General features: G+C 39.7%; 1 protein-coding gene across 2 annotated transcripts in view; it reads left to right on the top strand.

Annotated features, from left to right (window-relative positions):
- Window positions 1–4,196: 4,196 nt before the first annotated feature.
- Window positions 4,197–26,234, top strand: part of CA13 (carbonic anhydrase 13) — a 33,787-nt gene continuing 11,749 nt past the window's right edge. Inside the window, exons 1-6 of one of the 2 annotated variants that reach the window (XM_047727979.1) lie at window positions 4,208–4,397; window positions 8,608–8,805; window positions 16,258–16,376; window positions 22,562–22,657; window positions 24,158–24,220; window positions 24,755–24,910. In XM_047727979.1, the coding sequence (XP_047583935.1) occupies window positions 4,361–4,397; window positions 8,608–8,805; window positions 16,258–16,376; window positions 22,562–22,657; window positions 24,158–24,220; window positions 24,755–24,910 (669 nt within the window). In that variant the 5' untranslated portion in view covers window positions 4,208–4,360. Of the gene's footprint in view, window positions 4,398–8,607; window positions 8,806–16,257; window positions 16,377–22,561; window positions 22,658–24,157; window positions 24,221–24,754; window positions 24,911–26,234 lie in introns of both variants that reach the window. The other variant, XM_047727980.1, reaches the window with a different exon arrangement.

The raw sequence follows: 26,234 nt of genomic DNA, 5'->3' as shown, positions 1-26,234 counted from the left end.
TCACTGAAGAAGTGATCTGACTTAAGCATGCTTTGTTGCAAAGATACTTGAACTGGATCTAATTGAATCAAGAGTGAAGTGGAGATTATGGCCACATGTTTGATCAGGAATCTTGGGTTCCCTGGTCAGTGTTAATCTTCCTCTACGTATTTACACTTCATGGTTATGAACCTGGAGACAAAGGTTCTTTGTTAAGGAGAAAACCCACCCCTAGTTATAAAAGGTCATTTAGTAAGCTAGTGGGTCATTAATTGGAGGAAATACAAGGTTTCCGTCACCCCAGATTTTTTTTTTTTTTTTTTTGGAAAATTTAAAACCTACCAAAAAAGAAAAAATGTAGGAGTTGTAACATGAGGACATCCTTCAGCAAGATTCACCAATTATCGACTGAGGCATCTGAGAGTCAATCTCAGACAGGAAGGTACCTCGGCCCTATTGCTTTGACAGTCATCTCCTAAAGTATTGCCTGTACCATCACCACACCTATGAAAATTAACATCAATTCAATAATATCAACTATATGTGGTCTGTGTTTACAATTCTTTAACTGTCCCCAATGCAGGGATCGTGTCTTTCTTTCCAACCTAGGACCCAGTTGAGGGTAACACATTACGTTTGGTTGTGACATGTATTTTGTCTTAATCCCAGGCTGAATGAATATCCTAATCCCTAATAGCATTTCACCTAGAAGTTTTAGCACTCGTTACTGATCCTTACCTGAACCAGATGCTACACCAGCCTTGCAAAATTGATGGTTTTATATTCTACCACTTTATCTGTATTTAGTAGCTTGCATTCTCTCGTAAAGAAGCATTTTCTCTCTCTTTCAGTATCACTATGGACTCATGATATTTGCGGATTACTATTATTATCTTTTTTGATGGCCAAATTGTCCCAAATTTGGCAGTGGACCTCCTACATGCTATCTCCTCTGTGTGTGTGTGTGTGTGTGTGTGTGTGTGTGTGTGTGTGTGTGTGTTTTACATGACTTCATTAGTATTTTGTGAGTTTATTTTGCTAATTTTTTAAAAAAGATTTTATTTATGTATTTGACAGAGACCTAGTGAGAAGAGGAACTTAAGCAGGGGAAGTGGGGGAGGGAGAAGCAGGCTTCCCTCCAAGCAGGGAGCCCGATGTGGGGTTCCATCCCAGGACCCTGGGATCATGACCTGAGCCGAAGGCAGAAGCTTTAACCTACTGAGCCACCCAAGTGCCCCTATTTTGCTAATTTTTTAAAAAAAGCTATTTATTAGAGTAATTTTGGGTTCACAACATTGAGAGGAAGGTACAGACAGAACCCATAAAATCTCCAACATGCTTAGCCTCCTTCATTATCAACTTGTTCCTCCAGAGGCTATATTTATTTCAAATGATGAACTTAAATCCTTATCACCCACAGTTCGTAGTGTACCTTAGTGTTCACTCTTGGTGTTTTATATCCTGTGGCTTTGGACAAATGTATAATGACATGTATGAATCAATGTAATATATGGAGTATATTTTTAGAAAAGGAGGGGATGTGGTAAGGAGAAGAAGGAGAGAGAGAGAGGGAGAGAGAATCTTAAGCAGGCGCCATGCCCAGTACAGAGCCTAATACAGGGCTCCACCTCACATCCCTGAGATCATGACCGGAGCTGAAATCCAGCGTTGGACACTTAACTGACTGAGCCACCCAGGTGCTCCTCATAAAGAGTATTTTTATTGCCCTAAAATTCTTCTGTGTTGTCTACTCAGCACCACCCGCCCCCCTCTTGGCAACCACTGATCGTTGTACTGTCTCCATAGTTTTGCCATTTTCAGTGTATCATATAGTTGGGATTATACGGTATGTAGTCTTCAGATTGGCTTCTTTCATTTACCAGTATGACATCGAAGTTTTTCAATGTCTTTTCATGGCTTGATAGCTCATTTCTTATTAGTGCTAAATAACATTCAGTTGTCTGGATGCACTAGAGTTCAATTATCCATTCACCTACTGAAGGACATCTTGGTTGCTTTCAAGTTTTGGCAATTAAAAATAAAGCTGCTATAATCATCCATGTGCAGATTTTTATGTGGCTTTTATGTGCAGATTTTTATAACTTTTCACTTGGATAAATACTGAGCACTGTGATAGCTGGATCGTATGGTAGGAGTATGTTTAGTTTTGTAAGAAATTGCCAAACTGTCTTCTAAAGTGGCTGCACCGGGACGCCTGGGTGGCTCAGTGGGTTAAAGCCTCTGCCGTCGGCTCAGGTCATGATCCCAGGGTCCTGGGATCAAGCCCCGCATTGGGCTCTCTGCTCTGCAGGGAGCCTGCTTCCCTTCCTCTCTCTCTCTCTGCCTGCCTCTCTGCCTACTTGTGATCTCTGTCTGTCAAATAAATAAGTGAAATCTTTAAAAAAATAAATAAAGTGGCTGCACCATTCTGCATTCCCATGATGAATGAATGGAAGTTCCTATATTTCCACAGCCTTGCCAACATTTGGTGTTGCCAGTGTTCTGGATTTTCACCATTCTCATAGGTATGTAGTAGTATCTCATTATTGTCCTAATTTGTATTTTCCTGATGACATATGATGTGAAGTATCTTTCATGTGCTTATTTGCAATATGTATATCTTCTTTGGTAAGATGTCTGTTAAGGTCTTTGGAACATTTTTTCATTAGGTTGTTGTCTTATTGTTGAGTTTTCAAGAATTTTTGTGTATTTTGGAACACAGTACTTTAATATATGTTCGCCTATAAATATATACATATATGTATTTTGTCTTTTGTAGTGAAAGTGAAATATAGGTAAAACTTTGAAAGTTTGGCCACCATTATGCCAGCATAAATGAACCCAATTGTTCCAGAGAATATGGAAGAGAAAGCTTGTGCTTTCCCTTAGGTATAAGAGGAGCATAAATTTTATTGTACTTATGGCTGTATAAAAATTTTTTCCCATTGCATTCTAACCTTATTAAAATTTACAGAAGCAGAAGGAAGTGCAGGCTGCACTATGGGGTATTTAGGTCAGGTCTAAAGAAGAATTATCAAATTGATCTTTATTTAGTGGTCCCTAAACAGTACAGTGGTTACCAAAAGAGGTACCCTCCTGGGATTTGCAATTACCACATTAAGCAGCTGCTGTGTGGATGGCGAGAGAAAGTGGATGATGATCATTGAAGAGCCACTCTTACATCTCTTATGGAAGGCTCATATGACCATGGAGAAGGTCTTTGCATTAGTCTGTCCATAAATAACACTGCACAGTTCAGTCTGAAATTTCAAATTGACCCCACTCAAACCCTTCTACAGCTGGAACAGTAATTATAATCCTGGCAGTTCTCAGAGTTCTCTTTGTTTTTCACTCTGAGCCCAGAATACCCACTACTCTAGGACAGAAATTCAAGTCTCTGGAGTCAGTTCACCTCTGCTTTCAGCCCTAGGACAGCAAGCCTACCATGCATCTAAGACAAGACAGAATGAACACCCTCCTCTCAGTGGGGACAAAAGGGCAGCAGAACTTCTGGACCAAGAATCAATAGTCAGGTTGGTACCCTCACTCCTCAAGCCACAGCCTGCAGAGTGAGAGACAGGAAGGGAACAGAATGAATGGGCCGCAGAGCCGGGCTGGGGAAGGGAAGGGACATCCGACCCTTTTTGGTAGGAACTCTCCGGACCTATTAGCTGCGTGACCGGGGCAGGTTACTTAGCTTCTCTTAAGCCTCTGGGGGCAATTATAATATCTTCCTCAAAGGAATGTTGAGGATCTAATGGCAAAATGTGGGTAAATGTCTTGGTTCAGACACTGGCCTGTGGTAAGCTTTTAATGAATAACAACTAAATTATTTCTGTGGCTGTTGCCATCGTCATTATTGTGTTGACTCGTAACCACCACCACCGCCACCATCAACGACCTTGTCTCCATGAGCAGCCCCGCCTCCCAGCCTGACAGCTTCAGGCTCAGGCGATTTAATTCATTCCCAAGATAGCCCTCTAAGCGACCCTTTTCCGGGGTGACTACTTCTCAGGAGGCAGAAAACCCCTTCTGGAAACCCTTCTCTCTTTCTTTGCCTCCTCCCACCCTTCCCCTCTGCCTCTCTATCAAGCCCACTCTCGTTCTCTGGAGTTAAAACTCCTGCCCCTGCACCCCGCTCAGCGCCACCACCCCGGGTCGCCCTTAGAGGTGCGGCCGCCTTTCTGCATGCTGCTGCCCCCTGGCGGACGAGGTCGTTAGCGCCCTGGCCCCCGGGTTTCAGCGCTCCGTTTCTGCCAGGCGGCGGCGGGCTGACCCTCCCTAGGCTGGCCACCGCCTCCGCCAGCTCGCGCGCTTGCCCCTCTCGCTCCCTCCTCTCGCTGCCCTGCCACATCTTCCTCTGCCTCGCACCCGAGGGACCATGTCGCGGCTCAGCTGGGGATACGGCGAGCACAACGGTGAGCGCCTTCTGCAGGTGGGAGGGAGGGCTTTGCTCCGGGGGCGGCTGTGGGGCACGAACACAGGCTGCTGATCCCGCCCTTGCGAGAAACTTTTTGGTTCCTCTTTAAATTGGGCAGCGTTCCCCAAAGCTGAATGCAGGAAGTGGAGGGAAGGCTTAGTCTTGTGTAGACAGGAAAAGCGTCTTTTGGCGGGTGTTGATGGTGGGGGTGAGAGTTGGCGTGCGTTAGCCCGGTGAAGATTCCCCACACCCCGAAATCTTCGTCACACGTCCATTCACTTTCCTTTGAAAAGCCGAGCACTTTCCCTAGTTAACTACTTATCATTTAAAGGAACGGAGATTAGAAGTCTGATGACATACTTTAATGAATTGAGGACAAGTTCGCTTTCAGTTTTTTAATTATCACCTCGAGGAAATAAATCATGCAAAACATTTGAAGCTATACTTAAGAAATTTTAATAATTGAATTGCAACCCTGGAGATTGAAGTTGCCTTCTTGGCAACCAAAATACTGCAATTTTCTTAAAATTATTACTATAAAATATTGCCATGGCAATTTGGTACTGTTAGCTTTAGGAAGACTTAGGTTCTTTCTGAAAAAAATGAAGTTATACTTCAGGCTACTTCTTCACCCTTTCTCTCTCTCCTACACTCTCTTTGCAGAGACAGGATTATTCAAATTTTAGCATGTTGGTGAACATGTATTTATTGATGGGAGTGACAGTTATAATAAAATGTATACTTTTTTCTTCTATATACTAAATCATCAAAATAACCATTATTTGAGGGGCACCTGGGTGACTCACTGGGTTAAGCCTTCAGCTCAGGTCCTGATCTCAGGGTCCTGGGATTGAGCCCCCACATGGGGGGGGTCTCTGCTCAGCAGGGAGCCTGAAGCCCTCCCCTCTGCCTACTTGTGATCTCTCCCTCTCTGTCAAACAAATAAATAAAATCCTTAAAAAATTATTTGAAATAATTTTTCAATTATTTGAAATAACTGCAAAGTGACACCAAGAGAGCCTGATAGTGAATCACTGTCAAAATTATATAATTTATATAATAAAATTATATAATAATTTATATTTATAAAATAAAATTATATAATAATAATAATAATACTTCCTTGAATTAACATGTATATTATTGAACAGTACCATACAGTCAAATTTTACAGAAAGTTTATTTTCACAAAGGAACAGAAAAGCTTCATTTGTCATTGTAACCTTTTTGAGGTTATGATTGACTTGCCAGTTTAAAAATGGCAGCAGGTGAAATTTAGAACTTTAATAATAAAAGGTGTAATTTAGGTGAATTTCTTTTTGACTAAAACTATAATTATAATCTCATACTTTTGCTACTTTCCAATTTATGTTTGGGGGGAAAACACAAAACAAATTTCTTTTAATTTCCCTCTCTGCTGGAATAGTTTTAATTTTTGTTATTTAATAGTTACTGGGTATCAACAGCGCCCTCACTATAGTTAGGAAGAAAAAGAGTGTTTTCAGTCAGTGAGTACTGATCACTCTTTATATATTAGAAAATAGTGGCTCCAATGGAGCTCATCTTCAGAAATTTAAAAAAATTATCTCTGAAAAGCCACTACCAAGGAGTGATTTTATATTTCTGCTAAGAATTATAGGGTCATTTCCTGCTTTTAGATGCAATAGCTTTCTAAGGACCATACCTGTAAGTAGATCAACTGTGGCAAAATCCTACTGGAAATATGTTGAACCTGACAGGGCAAGTTTGGTTGCTTGTTTTCTGTTTACACTGACAGAAGCAGTGAATTAGTAGTTGAAAGGAAACTTAAACTGGGTATAGTAGCAATGATAAAACGGAACACCATGAGTTGAGGCATTGGGAAGGGGGGACCAGCTTCGCCAAAAACTTACAGTTCTTGTACTAACCTGTGATAGTTTTATTGGTTCAGGTTAGGGAATGTGACACTTACTGAAAACTACATGTCTCTATAGATATTCAAAAGTTCTTGAATCAGTGGAAGAATCACTATATATCTCTACTTAAGAACTATGTTTAAATGGGTTTAAAGTTGGATGGAAAAATTTTTAAAAAGGTGGTTAAACTATGGTGGTTAATAGATGATATTGAATAATTTATGCAAAGTGGGATTATTTTTATTTTGGGTTGCCTCCGCTTTTAACATATTCTTGTTATAAAGGATTGGCAATAGGAGAGTAAAGGAATTAGGAAGAGAAAGAAAAAGGTCAACAACATTTTGTGATATATGCATCACATATTCAAAATCTAATTCTCATCAGGTTAAGCCATACTTGGTGACAGTGAGATAGGAAAACTTTTTCACTTAAAGCAAGGACTAGATTGCACAGAGAAAGTACTAGAAAGGTAAACTGGAGTACTTAATAAATCAGGAAACGTAATGCTTTTTCTGTAATAAGTTGTAGGCAAGGGCTTTTGATGTTCAAGTTGCTTTGAAGTCCAAAGTGTCAGTTCGTAAGAGAAGAGCTTTTAAGTTGTGTGTATAGTTACATAGTCATGCTCTGACTTTTTATACCTGAAACATATGCGAAGGAAAGAGCATAAGCTTTCTCCTTTGCAAAATTGAAGAGTAATATGGAGCATTAGGTTTGGAGATTGAAGCTGGTGATAATTGTGATGTATTTGCATTTCTTGAAATGTCATTCTAAATCTTATCTTTAAAAAATATTTGTTGTAGGGCGCCTGGGTGATTCAGTTGGTTGGGCTATTTCCTTTGGCTCAGGTCATGATCCCAGTATCCTGGGATCAAGCCCCATGTCTGGCTCCCTGCTCAGTGAGAAGCCTGCTTCTCCCTCTTTGCCCCTCCCCTACTCATATTTTCTCTCTTTATCTCTCTCCAACAAAAATAAAAACTTTTAAAAAAATGTTGTTGTTGTCAGTAACAAATGTTTAATTGTCCTGCTATGTCATTTTAATAAGTACTTGAATGTTAGAGAAATCTAGTGCAACAGGGAGAAGCTTGGTCAGTAGCCCTGTGCTCTGCCGCCCTGGCGGTTATTGCGTGAATTGCAGGAATAATAGACAAGAAGAACCTCTAACCTATAAAGTGACTACTCATGTCTGAAATGAGTTAGAGGTTACTTGAAGCTGCAATCTTGCTCTTGATTTGGGGAGGCAGAACTTGAATCAAGTCTCCCAGAGAAATGAAGAGTGTAGGCAAGGGAATTGCCCGCTTATTGGTTCATGTCAGTTTACCAAGTATATCTGGCTTGGGAACTAGATGCAATTTTGACTTTTTGAGTAGAGGATCAGGATGACAGTTGTCCCTTGTGTAGGAATTCAAATGTAACACTGGCAAAATAACCTCAGAAGGCCCTTCTGAAATGTAGAAAGAAAGAAAGAAATTGTTACCTGACTCCCCTGAAGATAATCAACAATCTTACATCTCCTTAGGTGGTGCAGCTGTTTTATTTGGATTATGCTCTATGAAAAATTTACATATTTCCCTAGTGTGCCTGTTGCACATCAGAGGCAACCGAGTGAGTCTTGGGTGACACCTGAGGACAACAGTGAGCGATAGAAGAAAGAAATAGGAATAGAACTGAACCCTTTTTTTGCTACACAGCTTTCTCAGTTCCATTAATTCTTTCATCCCATGAACTTGTTGACCCCTGGAGCTACCACAGATCATTCTTGGAGCTGAAACGGAATCTCATTGTTTTCAGTGATGAGTTGTGCTGTTGTTTGTAGTTTGGTAGAAAGGTACCTTTGGAAAGTACTTTTTTTCCCCTAAAGATTTACTTATTTTAGAGAGAGAGAGTGAGAGAGAGCACACGTGTGTGCAGAGGGTGGGGGAGAGGCAGAGGGAGAGGATCTCAAGCAGACTCCCTGCTGAGTGGGGAGCCCAACAGACATGGGGCTCAATCTCATGACCCATGAGATCATGAGCCAGACCAAGAGTTGGATGCTTAACTGAATGAGCCACCCAGGCATCCCTAGAAAGTACTTTTTAAAACTTACATGCATTTGGTCCATAAGGGTTAATTGAATGCTGCAAATGAATTAAGGCAAACCAGGAGGTTTTCATATCCGTAATAAAAGCAACTAGTCTTATTTAAAAAAAAAAATTAGATATAAAGGTCCTGAAGATGATGATATAATGTGTTTTTCCTTCAACTGGAGCACAGTGTACTTGTTTGGTAAAGGAAGTAACTTAATTAGTTCTTTTCTTTTGGCCCTATATATTTAAGGTCCTATTCATTGGAATAAATTTTTCCCTATTGCTGATGGGGATCAGCAATCTCCGATTGAGATTAAAACCAAAGAAGTGAAATATGACTCTTCCCTGCGACCTCTTAGTATCAGGTATGATGCAAACTCAGCCAAAATCATCAGTAATAGTGGCCATTCCTTCAGCGTTGACTTTGATGACACAGAGGACAAATCAGGTTGGTTCTTTTTTTTTTTTTGGTGGGAGATGAGGGTCTTCAATGATTATGATTTCTTATCTTTCATATTTAAAATACCTATGGATTGTGTGTTTCTTATCAGTACTTTACTAGAGCTTGTAATAAAAGTTTTATTAGACTGTTTCATAGGATAATGTCTTTCACACTGTGAATAAGTCATGGACCAACCAAATAAAACTTTAGTTTACTTGTTAATTTGGTAGCTAGATGAAGTAGAAAGAGAGAATTTCCCTAAAATGAACATTTAATCCTTCTTCAAGCATTATCAACTCCCAAGGAATGGATGATATCCAGTTTAAAGTTTGGATGAGAGAGAAGATTAGAGAGAATCAAATTTTGTAATACTTCTTAAGGCTTCTGACAAATTATTTTTTAGTCTAATATTAGGATAATGCTGTATTTGGTCTATTAATGAAAAATATAGTTAAATTATAAAAATCCTAAATTGGAAGAAGATTTATTCATTAAGTCAGATTTAGGTTAGTAATAATATTCTGTATTCATGTGATACTGTATCATTAGCAAAAATTATAAGCCCACAAAATTTCTCATATATGTCAAATTCATAGAAGATGTATTTTCATCAGTGCATTGAGGAAAAATGCACAAAGAAAGATTAAGACGTGGTATTTTTAACTTGCAGTGGGGAGAGGGGAATTCGCTTTTTATATACTATATTTAATTGTCTTCAAGCCCTCAGTTTTATGAAACTGTATTAGTAGATATGGTTGATGGGTACATTGTAAATAGTCCAAGCTTCCTGAGTATAAAGTTTACACCACCCATAATCATAGTTTGATACTGTATATATCTCAAACATAAAAACTTGAGGCTATCCACTCCTAGTTTTAGAGTAAGAAGTGATTAATTGTACTTCATCTAAAGCTTTAAGCTTTTTTTTTTTTTTTTTAAAGATTTATTTATTTTAGAGAGAGGGAGAGAGAACTCATGAGTGGGGGTAGGGGCAGAAGGCGAGGGAGAGAATCTCAAGGAGACTCCCTGCTGAGTGTGGAGATTGATTTTGCAACCTTGACATTATGACCTCAGTTGAAACCAAGAGTCAGATGCTTAACCGACTGAGCCACCCAGATACCCCAAAGTTTTTTATTTATAAATGTGAGCTGCCTTAGTCATAAAAAATTCCTACTCTAATTTATTTGATGATGACTAAGGTTTTCTCTCTCCCTCTCTTTTCCTTCCTCTCCCTCCTTCTCTCTTCCTCTTTCTCCCTGTATCTTTCCCTCTTCCTCCTGTTTTCCCTCTACTTTGGGTTAACCCAGGGGAATCAGTTTGTTTGTGTTTCCAGATTTGACACTGTGTCTGTGATTGGTAATGTGTGCCCTCTCCCCGATGTGAAGGTTTCTCTCTTATCTAGATCACAGTGAAATTACCAGGGTTAATTGGAAATGTCTGTGAAGTACTTAGTACCCTCTGAGACAGAAACTACATAAATATGGGTCATGATTCTCATTCTTTTTTCTCAAGATAAAAGAGAATGTTTCATGGTTATTCTGGGTATTAAATCAGTGAAAAAGTAGAAACCACTATAGTTAAAATAAATTGTTAGCTTTTCTTTTTCTTTGGTAAACTACAAAAAACACAAAGATACTTTCTGTAGCAAACCACTTTGATTTGAAGAAAACAGTTTCCATTTTGTAAAGAAGACATTCTTGACCAAAATTAACTCTGAATCCCACCAATCAAGAAACCACAGACATGAAACCTTCCTCATGGTCCTTGTAGGGCTTCTTTGTCTGGGAAGTCACATTCCGTGTGGTTAACCTCTGGTGCGTCACCCATTAGAATTTTAATAGTCCTTTATAAAGGGGGCAGGGGCGCCTGGGTGGCTCAGTTGGTTAAGTGTCTGCCTTTGGCTCAGGTCCTGATGCCAGAATTCTGGGATCAGGTCCCGCATTGGGCTCCTTGCTCAGCAGGGAGGCTGCTTCTTTCTCTTCCTCTGCCTGCCCCTCTGCCTGCTTGTGTGCTCTCTTTCTCTCTGCAAATAAATAAATAAAATCTTAAAAAAAGTAAAAAGGGGGCAGGAGGATATGAAATTCTGGGGGAAGAAGGCCTGTTGGCTGTGGTAGAGGAGAAATAATAATCTGGTAAGGAAAGACAAGGGCATTTTCACCGTAGCTTCTGGGCTTTCCGTACTCAGACAGGATCTCGGCTCTGGGAATCTCACCTGACTGGCCCCACAACTCTCTCTGTGGCACCTCAGACTTGTCCTATCACAGAACTTCCCACATTGCATTGTAACTGCTGGTTGGTTCTCTTCCCACTCAGCTGAAGACTCTCTGTGGGCAATAGCTTTGTCTTATTCATCTGTCTAGTATGGTGCCTTGCACACAATAGGTACTCAGTAAATGTGTGTTTCAGTTAACATTTTATTTATTTATTTATTTTTTGGTATGATGTTTCCTGGAGGACATAGAAAATTGATATGGCATTATGGTACAGGACACGTTAGTCTACATAGGTGAAGTCCCAATAAAATTACAAACCACCAGAAATCAATTAATACTTACCATTTGACACCTAAGTATTAGTGGATTATTCATTATTTGAATATTTAATTTTTTTTTTAAGATTTTATTTATTTATTTATTTGACAGAGAGAGAGATCACAAGTAGGCAGAGAGGCAGGCAGAGAGAGAGAGAGGAGGAAGCAGGCTCCCTGCAGAGCAGAGAGCCCGATGCGGGGCTCGATCCCAGGACCCTGGGATCATGACCTGAGCCGAAGGCAGAGGCTTTAACCCACTGAGCCACCCAGGCGCCCCGAATATTTAATTTTTAAAGGCTGTTGTACTAATTTTTTATTTTAATAAATGAGAGTTCCTGGCATATAGTAAGCACTTAACAACTATTAATAACTACTAATAATAACACAGAAAACATAACAGGTCTGTATCCTTACCATATCTGAGATATGTTGTGCTGAAATTTTTTAAAGATATCAAAAGGAAGCTGATTTCTCATTAAGAAAGGCCTCCTAGGACTACCAGTGACTTGATGAGTTCAGTGTTTATTCTTTAATTTTCATCTCTAGAAATTATTAATTTCTCAGTTCAGTCTAGTTATCAAGTTCTAGTTGTTCTAGGTAACTACGTGAAATCAACCAAATTCACAAGATCTGAAGTTATACGTTAGAAAAGAAAAGAAAAGAAAACAAAACAAAACAGAAAAAGATCTGGGGGAAGGATATCTTAGTTGTGTGATCCCTCCCAGAAGCCCAGATCTGCAGGAAACAGAATTGCTGATTTGTGATAGTGTAGACATTACAAAGCTTTAGTGTAATGACATTTCCTTCACTAGACTGTAAGTTCCTTGAGGGTAGGGATGACCTTACTCAGCATCCCATACTTACTTAGCCTTGAACACAGTCACAGGCCCGTAAGTAAGCTCTTCAGAATCATCGAATAAATGAGCAACGAGAGAGTAACGTGGTGTGCATATGCTCAGAACAAAAGAACCCAGATTGAATGAAGACTTTCTAGTTCCATAAAGAATTCAGGCCCCGGGGACTGGAAACATTTATGGCCTTGGTCTCTCTCTCTCTCACGGTACAATCCTGACAGTTTTGTGCTGTTTGGTTCCTCTCTTCCTAGATTCAAGCAAATAGAGATGTGCTGTTCACATAGCTTTACTTCAGAGAACTGTTTACCACACAGCAATTTCATTAGATTCAGAGTCATAAGAATATGTTCTTTAGCAATTCCTAGGTCATTTACTCAGGGCCCACCTTATAAACCAAAGTCTATGGAGAAGTGCTTCTACAGATGAGGTCTTTTTCCTATTTTCTGTTAGTGGTATTTACTGATGCAGACACTGTCCTAGGCACTGAAGATGCAAAAAGAACGAGAGATTCTGCCTTTGTATGCTGGTGGGATAGGCAGTAAATACATGCATAGACAAGTGTGTTAATTATTAAATGTTTTTTTTTCTGATTTTGTTGCAAGCCTTGCTTATCATTTAAGGCCACTGACAACAGTGTATAATGAAATAAGTAAGGTTAGCAAATTTCTAACAAAGTCAAATTCAAGGGAGTAACATATACATTTCTAGTTTCACAACATTGTTGGTCTTTGCAGCATATCACAAATGACAAGGACCCTTTTACTAAGATACTAAAAATTTCCCAAACTTTTATGGCATTTAACTCAGGTTTCTTAATCTCTGTAGACCTCTTATATGAGTATTCTATTTGGAATAGACTTAAGAAAAATTCTGAATGAAAGAATAAGTGGATATGTATACCAAGGGTGATTTTGGAGAAATGATTATTCGTTTTCACATATACACATATAAGATGGAGACAATAATATTTATTTACTCATCTCAGTTGCAGAGGAAGATGAATGATTTGACCCTTGAAAACATGAAGTCATTCTCCCTAAAAATAATTTTTGTTGCCCGTATTCATTTCATACTATAGTTTCATTATTTTCTTACAGACTATCTCAAAGTCAGTGATAAATTCACCTTAATATTTTGACTCACTTTTCCCCAACCCGTGTTTCTTCAAAAGAGCTCTGCTTCAAGAGAATGTCTTCCTTCATAAGTAGACATTTGCTGATTATGGTCCCAGTTTGGATATTGTAGATGAAACACTCACATGTGGAGTAAGATATATAGAGTGTAAGGCAATCTTTGTTGCTTAACTAGCAGAGCTATGCTACTCTGGCTTTCAACCCTGGATTCTGAGTAGGCTTTCCAGAGATCAACCATGATTCTTGGATGTTTCCCTAACCCCGTGTGTTTTTGATATCACTTTCTTTCTCTTGAGCCAGCTTGTTTGCATCTTCTCCCAAAGTTAATTCCACATTGATGACTCTAATCTGCTTTTTATCTGTGAGGGAATGACTTTTTGTTTCAGCTCAGCTCTTATTATGCTACAGTAAGGGGGGAAAAAAGGACAATAGAATTGTTGGTTTCTTTGGCAATTATCACAGGCTGTCACTCATATGTGAAATTGAAGAAACAAGGCAGATGAACATAGGGGAAGGGAAGGAAAAATAAGATGGAAACTGAGAAAGAGGCAAACCATAAAAGACTCTTAACTACAGAGAACAAGCTGGCGGGGGGGGGGGAGGATGGGGGGAATGTGCTAAATGGATGATGGGCATTAAGGAGGGCACTTGAAGTAACGTCCACTGGGTGCTATATGTAAGTGGGGAATCACTGAATTCTAGTACCACACTATATGTTAACTAACTGGAATTAAAGAAAAAAGGAAAAATTTTAAAAAATGATTTCTTTTCATTTGGAATGCCATTGCATCCATGCTGAATGGAGTCACTTAGGCAAATGTGCCTTTTAAATTAATTTATCTGTGAATCATCTTTGACTGCTTGTTTAAAGACAGATCAAATATTTTATTCATTCATTCATCAAATATTTATCATGCATCTGTTCTGTGATAGTTACCATGCTTAGGTGATGGGTCCAGCAGGGACCCAGTCAGAGTTTCTGCCCTCATGAACACTGTTAGTGGGAGACTCAAAGCAGTAAAACTACTCTGTTTGTAACAGTGCAACCAACAAAAGAGCAAGCCCTCGAGTCTGATATAAATGCTTCTCTTTTATTTTTCAGAGGTCTTTGGAAATAGCTATCTTTATTGTAAAGAAATCTGGATCCAAATAGTCTAAAGAAACCTCCAGTCATTCAACATCCTCCCAAATTTTATTGCACATGTTCAGTATTTTTCCTTGGTAATTTTGATAATTATAGAAGTTAAGGAGCATCAGTCCAATCTCCTAATTAAAAATAGACAAACAAGGGGCACCTGGGTGACTCAGCGGGTTAAGCCTCTGCCTTCAGCTCAGGTCATGATCCCAGAGTCCTGGGATCGAGCCCCACATCGGGCTCTCTGCTCAGCAGGGAGCCTGCTTCCCCCCCTCTCTCTGCCTGCCTCTCTGCCTACTTGTGATCTCTGTCAAATAAATCTTTAAAAAAAAAAAATAGACAGACAAACACAAATAGAGACAAAAAAGCTGACGCCCACAGAGGCTTAAGTGAGTTTTGGAAGATCACATAATTCAGTAGCTGATCTGGGACTATTCCCATGTTTGCTGATCCCAACCACACTAATTCTTCATCATTCATGTTCAGCTTCGCCTGAGTCAAATTGAGTAAGGAAGAAATGAGTTCAGTTGTACTCATTAATACAGACAGCAGTCTGGATCATTTCTCTCCCACAGTAAAGCTCAACGAGGGGTGTGCTTTAGACAAATGTATTTTCCCTTTTTCCCCTTGCCGTGTGTAGAAAACTGCAGGTGATACACCTTAACATCTTTTGCTTCTATAGGCTCCCTGTGGAACATGGGACTTGAACTCATGACCTAAGATCAAGAGTCACATGCTCTACTGACTGAGCCGTCCAGGAGCCCCATAACATCTTTTGTTTCTTATCTAAGATGGATCATTCCTGACAATTTTGAGATTTCTCTAACTCTGTATCTCTGTTTCCCTATCTGAAATCTCTGAAGAGGAGGGTCATTTAAATCAAACTATTATTAAGGCTGCGGCTCACAGTCTAACACTTGTGTCAGGTGTTGATGGGAGATGAGTAATTCGTATGGTATACTGAACACCCAATGCTTTCTTATCCCCCCATATCTTTTAAGCATGCCCAATAAAAATTAATTAGGAGGAGACAGTTTAGAGCTATGTTTTCTGTTAAGAAGTTTTCTGTATACTTAAGATATGACTCTGTTGCCAAAAAAGGAGTTAATTTTGCCCTGTATTCCAGGTTTCCGTGGGAAGTTAGAATTCAAGTACAGAAGATGGGCTTCTTGGCCAATTTTTTGTAGTCATCCTAAAAACAATAGAATAGTAATATAGCTAACATGTCCAGTATATGGGCTGTGTACCAGGCAGTGATAAGTTCTTTGTATTCAACTTTTCTTCTATTTTCAAAACAGCATTAGGAGGAGGGAGCCTTAGTATCTTGAGGTGACAGACATGAAAGCTATAGCTTTGAGGTTAGAGTTGATACAAGATCACAGAGTAAGAGCAGTTTTCTCAGTGCTGGAACCTGTTCTCTAACCATTGCTTCTGGGCTACTTCCCCAAGTTCAAATTGGCCCTCTTGACATATCACATCCTTATTCAGAGAGGCTGACATCCTCCAATAAACATACTCATTCTTTACTTTAGGAACTCCTAATTTCTTCTACTTTCCAAACCACTGTGAATTCCCAGATGTCCCATAAAAATCTGTATTGTGGACTCTCCAACCTTTTAAAATGTTTGTATTCATTCCTTGTACACCTAAAAATTGTATGCCTGTCTGCAAACTGAATGACACATTTGTAAAAATATTCCTTGGTGGACATGGACATGTTGAATAATTCAGGGAGATGATGTGGATTATAGTGGCATGTGTAAATATTTTCTTCTTGCTAACAATTTGAAATATATTGGCGTTTAGTTCTGCGTGGGGGTCCTCTCACTGGAAGCTACCGCTTGCGACAGTTTCACCTTCACTGGGGGTCTGCTGATGATCACGGCTCTGAACACGTGGTGGATGGAGTGAGATATGCTGCAGAGGTAAGCCGTCGGACACATATTCATGATTCAGTGGTTTCCTCGGTGGTGGGATATAAGTAACCCAGCTGACAACTCTCTTGACTGCAAATTGATCCTGAGCCAATTAGGAATCAGTGTCTGATATTGCTTTATTCCATCAATAGGAGAGCTTATCAGTATGAGAGCTATAAACGTGGTCCTTCTGAGCCTTAAACCAACTCTGGGAGATTAGGGTTATTGTGCTCCTTCTAGAAATGAGTAAACAGCCAGTTTGGAGAGATTAATAACTTACTCAATTAGGAAGCAGTTGAGATGGGTTTAAACTCACGTCTGTCTGACACCAACGTATAAACTCTTTCTAGAATATCTGTTGTGTTTCCTGAAAGTCCAGGGAGAAGGCAGAGAAAGAGACATTTGATTTGGGCCCAACTGTGTACTTATTTGGTCCAGACACAGGTGTATACTAATATCATATTTTGTAGAAGTGATATTAAATGGCAAAGTTCCTTACAGGGAAAAGAAACAAAGACACGAACTCTTCTAAACTCTACCGTACCTCTATATTTACAGGTATAAAAGGGAATCTCTGTTAATTATTGAAGTCATAATGCAATAAAGCATTCATTGACTTTTTTTTAAATTGAGAAGTTATTCCTTTATAATTAAATTCATTAATACTACTCTACTTTTTCTAATCATCTGTTAAATGACAAAGCATAATATACTTTAAGTTTTAATACTGTTAAATATTGCTAACACTCAACTTTTCCATGAGATGAGAGTGAATTATTGTGTGATGCAACCAAAGCTTTTTAAGTGACAGTAATTTGGCTTATGAGTTGTCTAGGTGAAACAGAGTATTACCAGGAAAGTAAAGTTTTTCTTCATTTTCTCATGGCTACTAAGCTGTGGAGTTGAGACACTCCTTTATAGTTCTCCTGTTGAGAGAAATCCAGCCAAGAGAGCTTTCCAGTTTTGCTCTTCCATTAACACATACATCTATTCTTTGAGCTTATCAACCAAAACATCTATTTGTCTACTTAAAACACTTGTTTGAGGCCAATTGCTCAGGATATGGGACCCGCTCTGTTTTCAGGAGGGAATAAATTGTATATCCAACGTGTTCCATGGTACTGGATAAAAGATGCCAAGAATATAGAAAGTGGGGCTCCTGAATCTGTGTGGTGCCTCAGTTTATATCATCTGCTGAATAGTTTTCATGTTGCTTTCTGAAGTTTGTGTTCTGAATTGAACACGTTTTTCTAAATCTGAAAGTTTCTGTGGGGATTGAGCTGGTTTTGGATTACTGCTTTGTAATTTTTCTAAGCAACTAAAAAAACTTAGTCACATTGCTTTATAGTTACACTTCCTAGTGTCATAAACTTGAAAGTATACTTTTGAGAGGTTTTATCTGAGCTGGCAAGTTGTTTCTTGAAAAGGGCAGTCCTATCCTGAAATTTTCCAGAGGCTCAGAGTCCTGCCTACAGAACAAGAGACATCTTCGTAGACTTTCCTTCTCGAAACAGATCAAGCTTTGACTAGAGTTTCGTATATTCTTTAATATGTGTTTAAGGCTGTTTTTTTTTTTAATTTTATTTGTTTATTTGTTCATGAATCATTCACTCTTTAAGAAGTCATCGTGACCCCACCATGTCGCCCATCTTTGTCCAGCTTACTCGTGCTGGAAGGAAGTAAGGATGAGCCAGGGAATGTTTCCCTGGGAAGAGGCCTCAACCCTAAACCTGAAGGATGAGCAGGAGTGAGCCAGGCAAAGGGCAGAGACAGCAGGGGCCCTGCCTAGACTCAAGTGTGAGGACTTGGGTGGGTAGTCACATATTGGAAGAACAGAGTGACCAGTGGAATTAGCACACAAAGAACGAAGTGGAGAGATACCAGAGGTAAAGTTGGAAAGGCTGGAGGGCCTGATTTTACAAAGATCAATCATGGTAAGTCTTGTGAACTTGATTCTAAGTGCGTTGGGAAGCCATTAACTGGCTTTGAATCGTGAAGTGATCATATGTGCATTTTAAAAATATTCATGCTACAGTTTGAGCATAAATTGGGTTGAAGCAGGAGTGGATAAGGAGAGTCAGCGAGGAGGAGGCTTTGCGGGACATTCCGGGTAATAGACGATAGTGCAGTTAATTGGAGTGCTGGTGGCCAGTGCAGCTTTGGTGGGATTTGTTGATTGATTAGGTTTGAGAGAGAGGGAGAGGAGGGGGTCCTTGTTTCTGGTGGGAGATAGGAATGCTGATGGAGAATGAGGAAGTCTGGGTCAGACCTCAGGATTGATGGGGTGTTAGAAGTAGACAATAAACACATAAGTAAATGGTATATGGTAAATTCTTTGTTAGGAACAATACTATGGGATCTGGTAGTATGATTAAATAGGAAAACTCACCATGAGAAAATCTGTACAGCTTCTCACCAAATCTATACAGCTTAACAGCAAATACAGATTATCTCAGGCAGAAATGAAGTTGGCACGTTTAGGAAGCGAAAGGCTTTGGCTTCTGGGATTGGAATTAATGAGAGGAGGTTATAGGCTGTGTCCTAGAGAGGCAGGCAAGGGCCATGTCTTGTTGGGCTTTGTAGGGCATGGTGAGAAGTTTGAAATTTATCCTTGATGTATTGAGATAAAGACAATGGAAGGTTTTGGGCAGGGGAATGTCCTGTTCTACTTTATACTTTATAAAGTATAACTTGCTCCAATGTGGAAAAGATGTCAGGCAAATGTTGAAACGGGGAGACAGTTAGAAGTTTATGGAAGTATTTCAAAGGAGCAAGGGTGGTGGTTTGGTCTATGGAGGTGGTAGAGGTAAAGAGAGCTAGGTGAGTCCGGGATATGTTTGGGAAAGAAAATCCGTGGGACTTGCCAGTGAAAAGGGTAGCAAGATTGAAGGAAGAAGAAAGAGGAATCTAGAAACATTCCTAAGACTTTGGCTTGTGCAAACATGAGGATCTTTCTGCCACTTACTCAGATGAGCAAGTACAGGAAGGAGCAGGTTGCAGAGAGAAGCTGACTTTCTGTTGAGCACACATCAAGTTTGAGGTGTCCATTAGATATTCTAGGCTCACATTCAAGAAGGCCATTAGGTACAGACCTGGAGTGTAAGGAAGATGTCCAGGCTGGAGGTGGAGGTATTTGGGAATCACATTTGGTTTCAGGTTAAAAAGAATCCCTTTGTGCTCAGCTGTAGAAATGATTCTTAATTAGTTTTTCCTGCCACTTTTGTACCTAACTTCATGATTGTCATTGAGTTGTACCCACTTAAAAAAAAAAAAAGAAGAAGAAAAAGAAAAGAAATGAAAGGAAGAAAACATTTAGAGTGTACCATATAAAAATTTAACTTTGAGTCTAATCTCATGACTTGTGACATTATAGAGAGAGATTAAAGTGTTCTAAATCATGGAAAAACCTTACCTTAAGAGTTGTGTGTCTATAAAAAGTAGGCTAATAATCCAATCCCTATTTAAAACTTCATCTGATTACAGTTTGTACAGATTATATAATAAGCATATTAAATATGTAGTTGATAGTAAAACTATAATTTTAATATTAATGATGATTTTTGGCAGGTTAAACATAATTTACGTATCAATAGCAGTTAAAATGCTAAAGTTGAATAATAGTATAATTTAAAAATTATTGGGGTACCTGGGTGGCTCAGTGGTTGAGGGTCAGACTCTTGATTTTGGCTCAGGTCATGATCTCAGGGTCCTCAGCACGGAGTATCCTTGAGATTCTCTCTCCCTCTCTCTGCTCCTCCCTGTGCTCCTGGTCTCTCATAAATAAATAAATAAATAAATAAATAAATAAATAAATAAATAAATAAAATCTTTAAAAAAAAGATTATTTCTAATAGGGAAGAATCTTCTCATTTCCAGTTTTGTTGTGGCTATGAGTTCTTGTCATTTGCTTAAATCACTGCAGCTGTCATTGTTGGTCTGTAAATGTGAATTTGTTATTTGTTTGAGTTTTAATTCAAATACAAATGGTGGGGCACCTGGGTGGGTTAGTTGGTTAAGTGGTTGCCTTCAGGTCAAGTCCTGATCCCAGGGTCCTGGTGCTGAGCCCCATGTTGGGGGAGGTGTCTATACTCAGCAGGGAGTCTGCTTCTCCCTCTGTCAAATAAATAAATAAAATCTTAAAAAGAAACTCCCAAACCCTGCAAAAACAAATATGAATGCTAATACAAGTGGTATCAGTCCCTCTGAAGCTATTGGTGCTAATTAGGCAAGGTGTGTGGGAGAGAGAAAGACTTGGAAAAAAAAAAAAAGATTTTTCTTGCTCTAGTTTCCCATAATATTCTAAATAGCTGTTGTTTTTTATTTTTTTTAAACAATTTTATGTATTTGAAAGAGTGAGTGGGAGCACAAGTTGGGGGAGGGGCAGAGGGAGAAGCAGTCTCCCTGCTGAGCAGGGAACCCAACACTGACTGGTCTCTATCCCAGGACCCCGAGATAATGACCGGAGCTGAAGGCAGATGGTTAGCTGACTGAAACCACCCAGGCACCCATAAATAATTGCTGTTTTTTAACCAAGAAAAGGATATATAGATTCATTTCTCTTTAGTTACATATTCCTTTTCTAATCAGTTGTGAACCTAAAGACATCATTTCACTTCTTTTTCTTTCTTTGGTGTCATCTCTTACAAAGTGAGCTGATGGATTGGCACAGAGCCATTTAAAACAATTTTAATGTTCTTTTCAGCCCCTCCCTTAGAGTGGAATGTCTTTACCTCATGTGAGCCAAATGAATTCTGTTTCATCATCCAGTGTTTTCCAGGTTTCGTTCCTCCTCCAGCTATCTCACACCAACTTAGAACATGGTACCGCAGGGATCCACCTTTGTATTTTCGATCTGTATATCCCACAGCCTTCCCTGATTGTTTATGAATGGTGGAGTGTTTCATAGTTTTGTAGTTCACTGGTTGTGATGATTCTTATTTATCCAGAAATTACCCCATATTAGTTGCCTATAAAATAGGAAGTTATATTTAAAGCATGGGATTAAAACCATGACTTTGAACATACTGAGTTCTCTCTTTTAAGAGACAGCTAGAAAGGTGACTTGTGCATGAAGCCCTTCATATGTGTTTCCCCCCTGAGGTGCCCAAAGGATTCACTGAAAGGAGATTGTATCTGAGGTCAGTCCTTCATACAGGGATTCTTGGACAGCATGGCATGCTCATGATCATGGCCAAATTGTTTTGAGTGTGGCACATTGCCCTTTGGTGTCTATTGTAGTGTGTTCTTCCCTTTAATCAGGATTGAAGATCTCCCCAGGGTGGTTTTCTGCCTTACTGTTATTCTTTCACAGTTGTCTTTCACGGATGTTTGTGTGTTTGGGACACGGTACTGTGTACAGTCGCAGAACTTTTAGGACCCCTTTGGATTTTGCAGGACGCTACTTGCAAGAGGGCAGAGTTGTGAAGTAGGTGTATTTTCTATTTTCTAGAGTTCCAGGTCCTTCAACTCCTTCCCTTTCCCCTTCTTTCCTTTCTCCCACCTCAGTAGCACCAACTGCCTCTCATTTTCACCCTCAGATGTGCCTGATTCCTAGTTCCTGTTCCTAGACAAAGTCTCTTTGTCCCCGTTAAAACTTGCTATCAGCAAAGGATTGGAACATAATTCTAGAAGGTAACACATGTGTGAATACTGCTTAAGATAGTTCTGTTAAGGAGAATTTGCTTTTTCCAGTCATAAAAAGTCTTCGGGTATGGAGATGAACATCTGACTAGGCAGTTTCAAGAACAATCAGTACTGTCCTTAGCAGCAGGATTGTTACTACAAACCATCAGTTGACGTCTCCCCCCTCCTGTGAGCCTAAGCTTGTTTCCTGGACTCTGCCACCAGCTGAGATCTGACCTAAGGCTACTCTGTTGCATTTCCACCCGTGGAAGGTTAAGGAGGAGCCTTAAGTCACTTAGGAGCAATGGTTGGAGATTGCTTGGACCAGAGGGGCTTGGCAGGATGCTCCAGAACGTTCTAACTAGTGCTATAGACCTTCTTATAGTTTACCACAGACTCCAAGTGGCCATGGTACTTGTCTTTGGCTTTTAGACAAAAGCAAAAAGGAGGATTCTGTGAAGAATACATTATACACATGTGTGCACAAACCCAGAATATCTATATAAATATTTCACTTTCATTTATGTTTTTAAGGATTTAAAAACATTTTTTTTGAATTGTGTCCCTTTCAGCTCCATGTTGTTCATTGGAATTCAGACAAATACCCCAGCTTTGTTGAGGCAGCTCATGAGCCAGATGGACTAGCTGTCTTGGGAGTATTTTTACAGGTGAGAATCTACCAATTTCATTTTAAATAATTCCTCAGCCATGTTGGATAAAGAGTTTCAGTCATGGAAAATGTAATCGTACCATTTTTAATAGTAAACTCCTTCTAAGTTTAATGTTTTCCTTTGGAAATTATATTAAACATTTATGTTTTAGTTTATGATTTATCTAACAGCCCAGAACTACCTTAGAAGTATTGTCTTACATCTTCTCTTATTGTCCATTGATCATTTTTATGTGAACAGAAACAGCAGCAGCCGCAGCCACAACAATAGTAGCAGGAGTAACAACTGAGATTCGAGAAGGAAATCTTTATTCTAGGCTCTTCCTGATGACACAGTATTTAGAGATACAGGACCGAGTGAAGTTCAAGTTCCTGAATCTTGAAGCACTAGTTTTACCACAGTGGTCTGTTGTCTCAAACACACTGACCAGTTTTTGAAAAACTGTTGTTGTCTTTTCTTTTGTCTCATATTCACACGTGGTGAAGCAAGTGTCCTTGTTATAATCCCCGTGGGTGGGTTGGGCCGTTCAACTCCCACTGTGACCGCATTCTTGCAGGGCCGGCGCTTTTGCTCTGCCACTGACTCTGTGCGATGTTGTAACTCCTTGGGGCTGGGACTGTCACTGGGGGAAGTACAGGGCAGAACGGAGGGTGGGATGAATGGCAGCGGCTAGCTTCTTCCCTTTGGCAGCCAAGTCCGCTGGTGGCAGTGGAATGCGAGTGAGGCAAGAGATTATGTTTTAATCCTGAAGGATTTAAAAGCTTAGTTAGATTCAGGACATCCATAATAATGAAGAGAGGTACATATATTTTTCTGATGATGATTTCTACTCATTGATAATATATCATGTTGGTTCAGGAACTTAAATCATTTTAGGTTGTAAGTGGGAGATTTTTTCTTTTCTTTTATTTATTTGAGAGAGAGAGAGAGAGCACATGCAGGGGAAGGAGCAGAGGGAGAAGGAGAGGGAGAAGCAGGCTCCCTGCTGAGCAAAGAGCCCCCTGGATCCCAGGACCCTGGGATTATGACCTGAGCCAAAGGCAGATGCTTAACTGACTGAGCCACCCAGGTGTTGCTGGAGATATTTTCTTTTAATGCTTTGATGTCTCAAGAGTCAGTTTGGATCTAGGATCTGAAGGTCACATCTGGTTGAATAGTATTATGTTAGAGTTTCCCAAGGGAGTTTTCTCTTAAGTTAACCTATATCTTAAACATTCATAAAGCTGAAAAACTATGTAGCTATTAATACTAGTTTTGGAATCAAGCTTAAAATTCAGCCAAGGAACCTGTAACATTACCTTGTTCAGATTCTTCTAGCATGATAAAGCCAGCAGGTAAAAGGCAGCTTCATTATAGAACAATCTCTGTTTGTTCTGGGCTGGCGTAGTTTTTTTTTGTTTGTTTTTGTTTTTTAATTCAAAACCAATTATTGAAATGGAGTGAACCAGACCTGGTTCTGCTACAGTAACCATTTCTTCTGAAATTTTGTGCTTTCAGATTGGTGAACATAATTCTCAACTGCAAAAGATTACAGACATTTTGGATTCTATTAAAGAAAAGGTAAAATGAAATATTATTTGCTAATGACTAATGTATTCATTGTTCTCTCCTGAAGTTTCTTACTTTCTTTTAATAACTTAGACATATGTTCAGATGGAACATATGCTATCTGCTTTGAAGCAGGTTTGGAATATACTTGATCAATAGAGCAGAATCAACCTATTACCATTTGCCTTTTGAAAATTATGAAAGGGGGTCTTAAATTACCTAAAATCATTACTAACAAAACTATGCATGATTAGTTTCTGGTATTGGAGTGTTGCATAATCAGCATCTAAAACTTGCAACACACTTTAAACAAATCTTGTGTTCTTAAATAAATCTAGGGAATGTGCTACTTCATCTAACATTTTTAGGTTAAGACAGAAACTTTTTTTTTTAAGATACAAAGGCAGATACTAAATAATTCCACAAATTAAAGAATTCTAGCACAATGGTCTTTCATTGGATGCTTTTTTTTTTTTTTTTTTTTTTTTTGAGGGCAGTGTCAAACTCTCCCATTATAATTTGTGGGAATTCTCTTTTCTCTACCAGGGTAAACAAACTCGATTCACAAATTTTGACCCGTTATCTCTGCTTCCTCCATCCTGGGACTACTGGACATATCCTGGTTCCCTAACAGTCCCACCTCTTCTTGAGAGTGTCACGTGGATTGTTTTAAAACAACCTATAAATATCAGCTCTCAACAGGTATGTCGCTTCTTCAAGGTTGATCCTGATTTACTAGAGGAGAACTGGATGAAAACTTAAAAAAAATCCTGCCCTTAATTTCTGCGACATGATGAAGCCTGTGTTTTCCCTTCATTAATCAGATAGGTAGTTGGACTGGGTAAAACTCATGTCCCTTTCTTATTTGACCTTCTGTGATTAGATGATTTCTCTTCCTGTTCTTTGAAATGTACAGACACTGAGGAAGGTGACTTTAAAGGCTATACTTGTTTTCTTTTATGGGCTGAGATATAAGCAGGCTGGTAGATAAACAGGAAAATTAGGAGAAAGGCTATTCTTAAAAGGGGACTTTCTTCTTTTTGACCTCAGTCCTGAGACCTGTTCCTCCTACAGATGATGTCGCAGTCAGAAAGTGACCGGTGTGGGGCACCTGGGTGGCTCAGTGGGTTAAGCCTCTGCCTTCGGCTCAGGTCATGATCCCAGGGTCCTGGGATCGAGCCCCGCATTGGGCTCTCTACTCAGCAGGGAGCCTGCTTCCCCTCTCTCTCCGCCTGCTTCCCCTCTCTCTCCACCTGCCTCTCTGCCTACTTGTGATCTCTGTCAAATAAATAAATAAATAAAATCTTCCAAAAAAAAAAAAAAAAGAGGGGCGCCTGGGTGGCTCAGTGGGTTAAGCCTCTGCCTTCATTCAGCTCAGGTCGTGATCTCAGGGTCCTGGGATCGAGCCCCACATCGGGCTCTCTGCCCAGCAGGGAGTCTGCTTCCCCTTCTCTCTCTGCCTGCCTCTCTGCCTCCTTGTGATCTCTCTCTCTGTGTCAAATAAATAAATAAAATCTTTAAAAAAAAAAAAAAGAAAAAAAGAAAAAGAAAGTGAGCAGTGACACAGCAGTGGGTTTCTTGGCTTTTGCAGACAGAACTTTTGTGGGGCTGTTTGAGGGGCTGCCAGCATTTCCTGAGATGCTGTTGGCTGCCTACCTGGGCTGTTTTAGTGAAGACAATGCCTCACTTGTTTTTCTGATAAACGTATGGAGTCCCCACGAGAAGCCAAGCCGTCTGCAGACTCAGGCTGGCTTGGATGCCCAGAAACTCGGCTTGGGTCTATGACCCGTGTGACTGACCTACCAGACAGGTGGATGTGATGTCTTCTGTGGATGTTGTGCTGAGTGGGTTTTCTTTGCTGTTTCCTTTTCCTTTCCTTTAAATTACTTGCGCACCATCTTAGCAAGAACACAGGCTGGTAACTTTTGTAGGTAATCTGTTCTGGGCTTGCCCACCTGCCTAGTGTTTATGTTTAACCCCCAAAGACTAGAGCTCGTTCACCTTTGCCAAGGTCATGTCAGGTAAC

This window comes from Lutra lutra, chromosome 4 (assembly GCF_902655055.1).
Source record: "Lutra lutra chromosome 4, mLutLut1.2, whole genome shotgun sequence".
NCBI lineage: Eukaryota > Metazoa > Chordata > Mammalia > Carnivora > Mustelidae > Lutra > Lutra lutra.
This window is presented reverse-complemented; position numbering and strand designations above follow the sequence as displayed.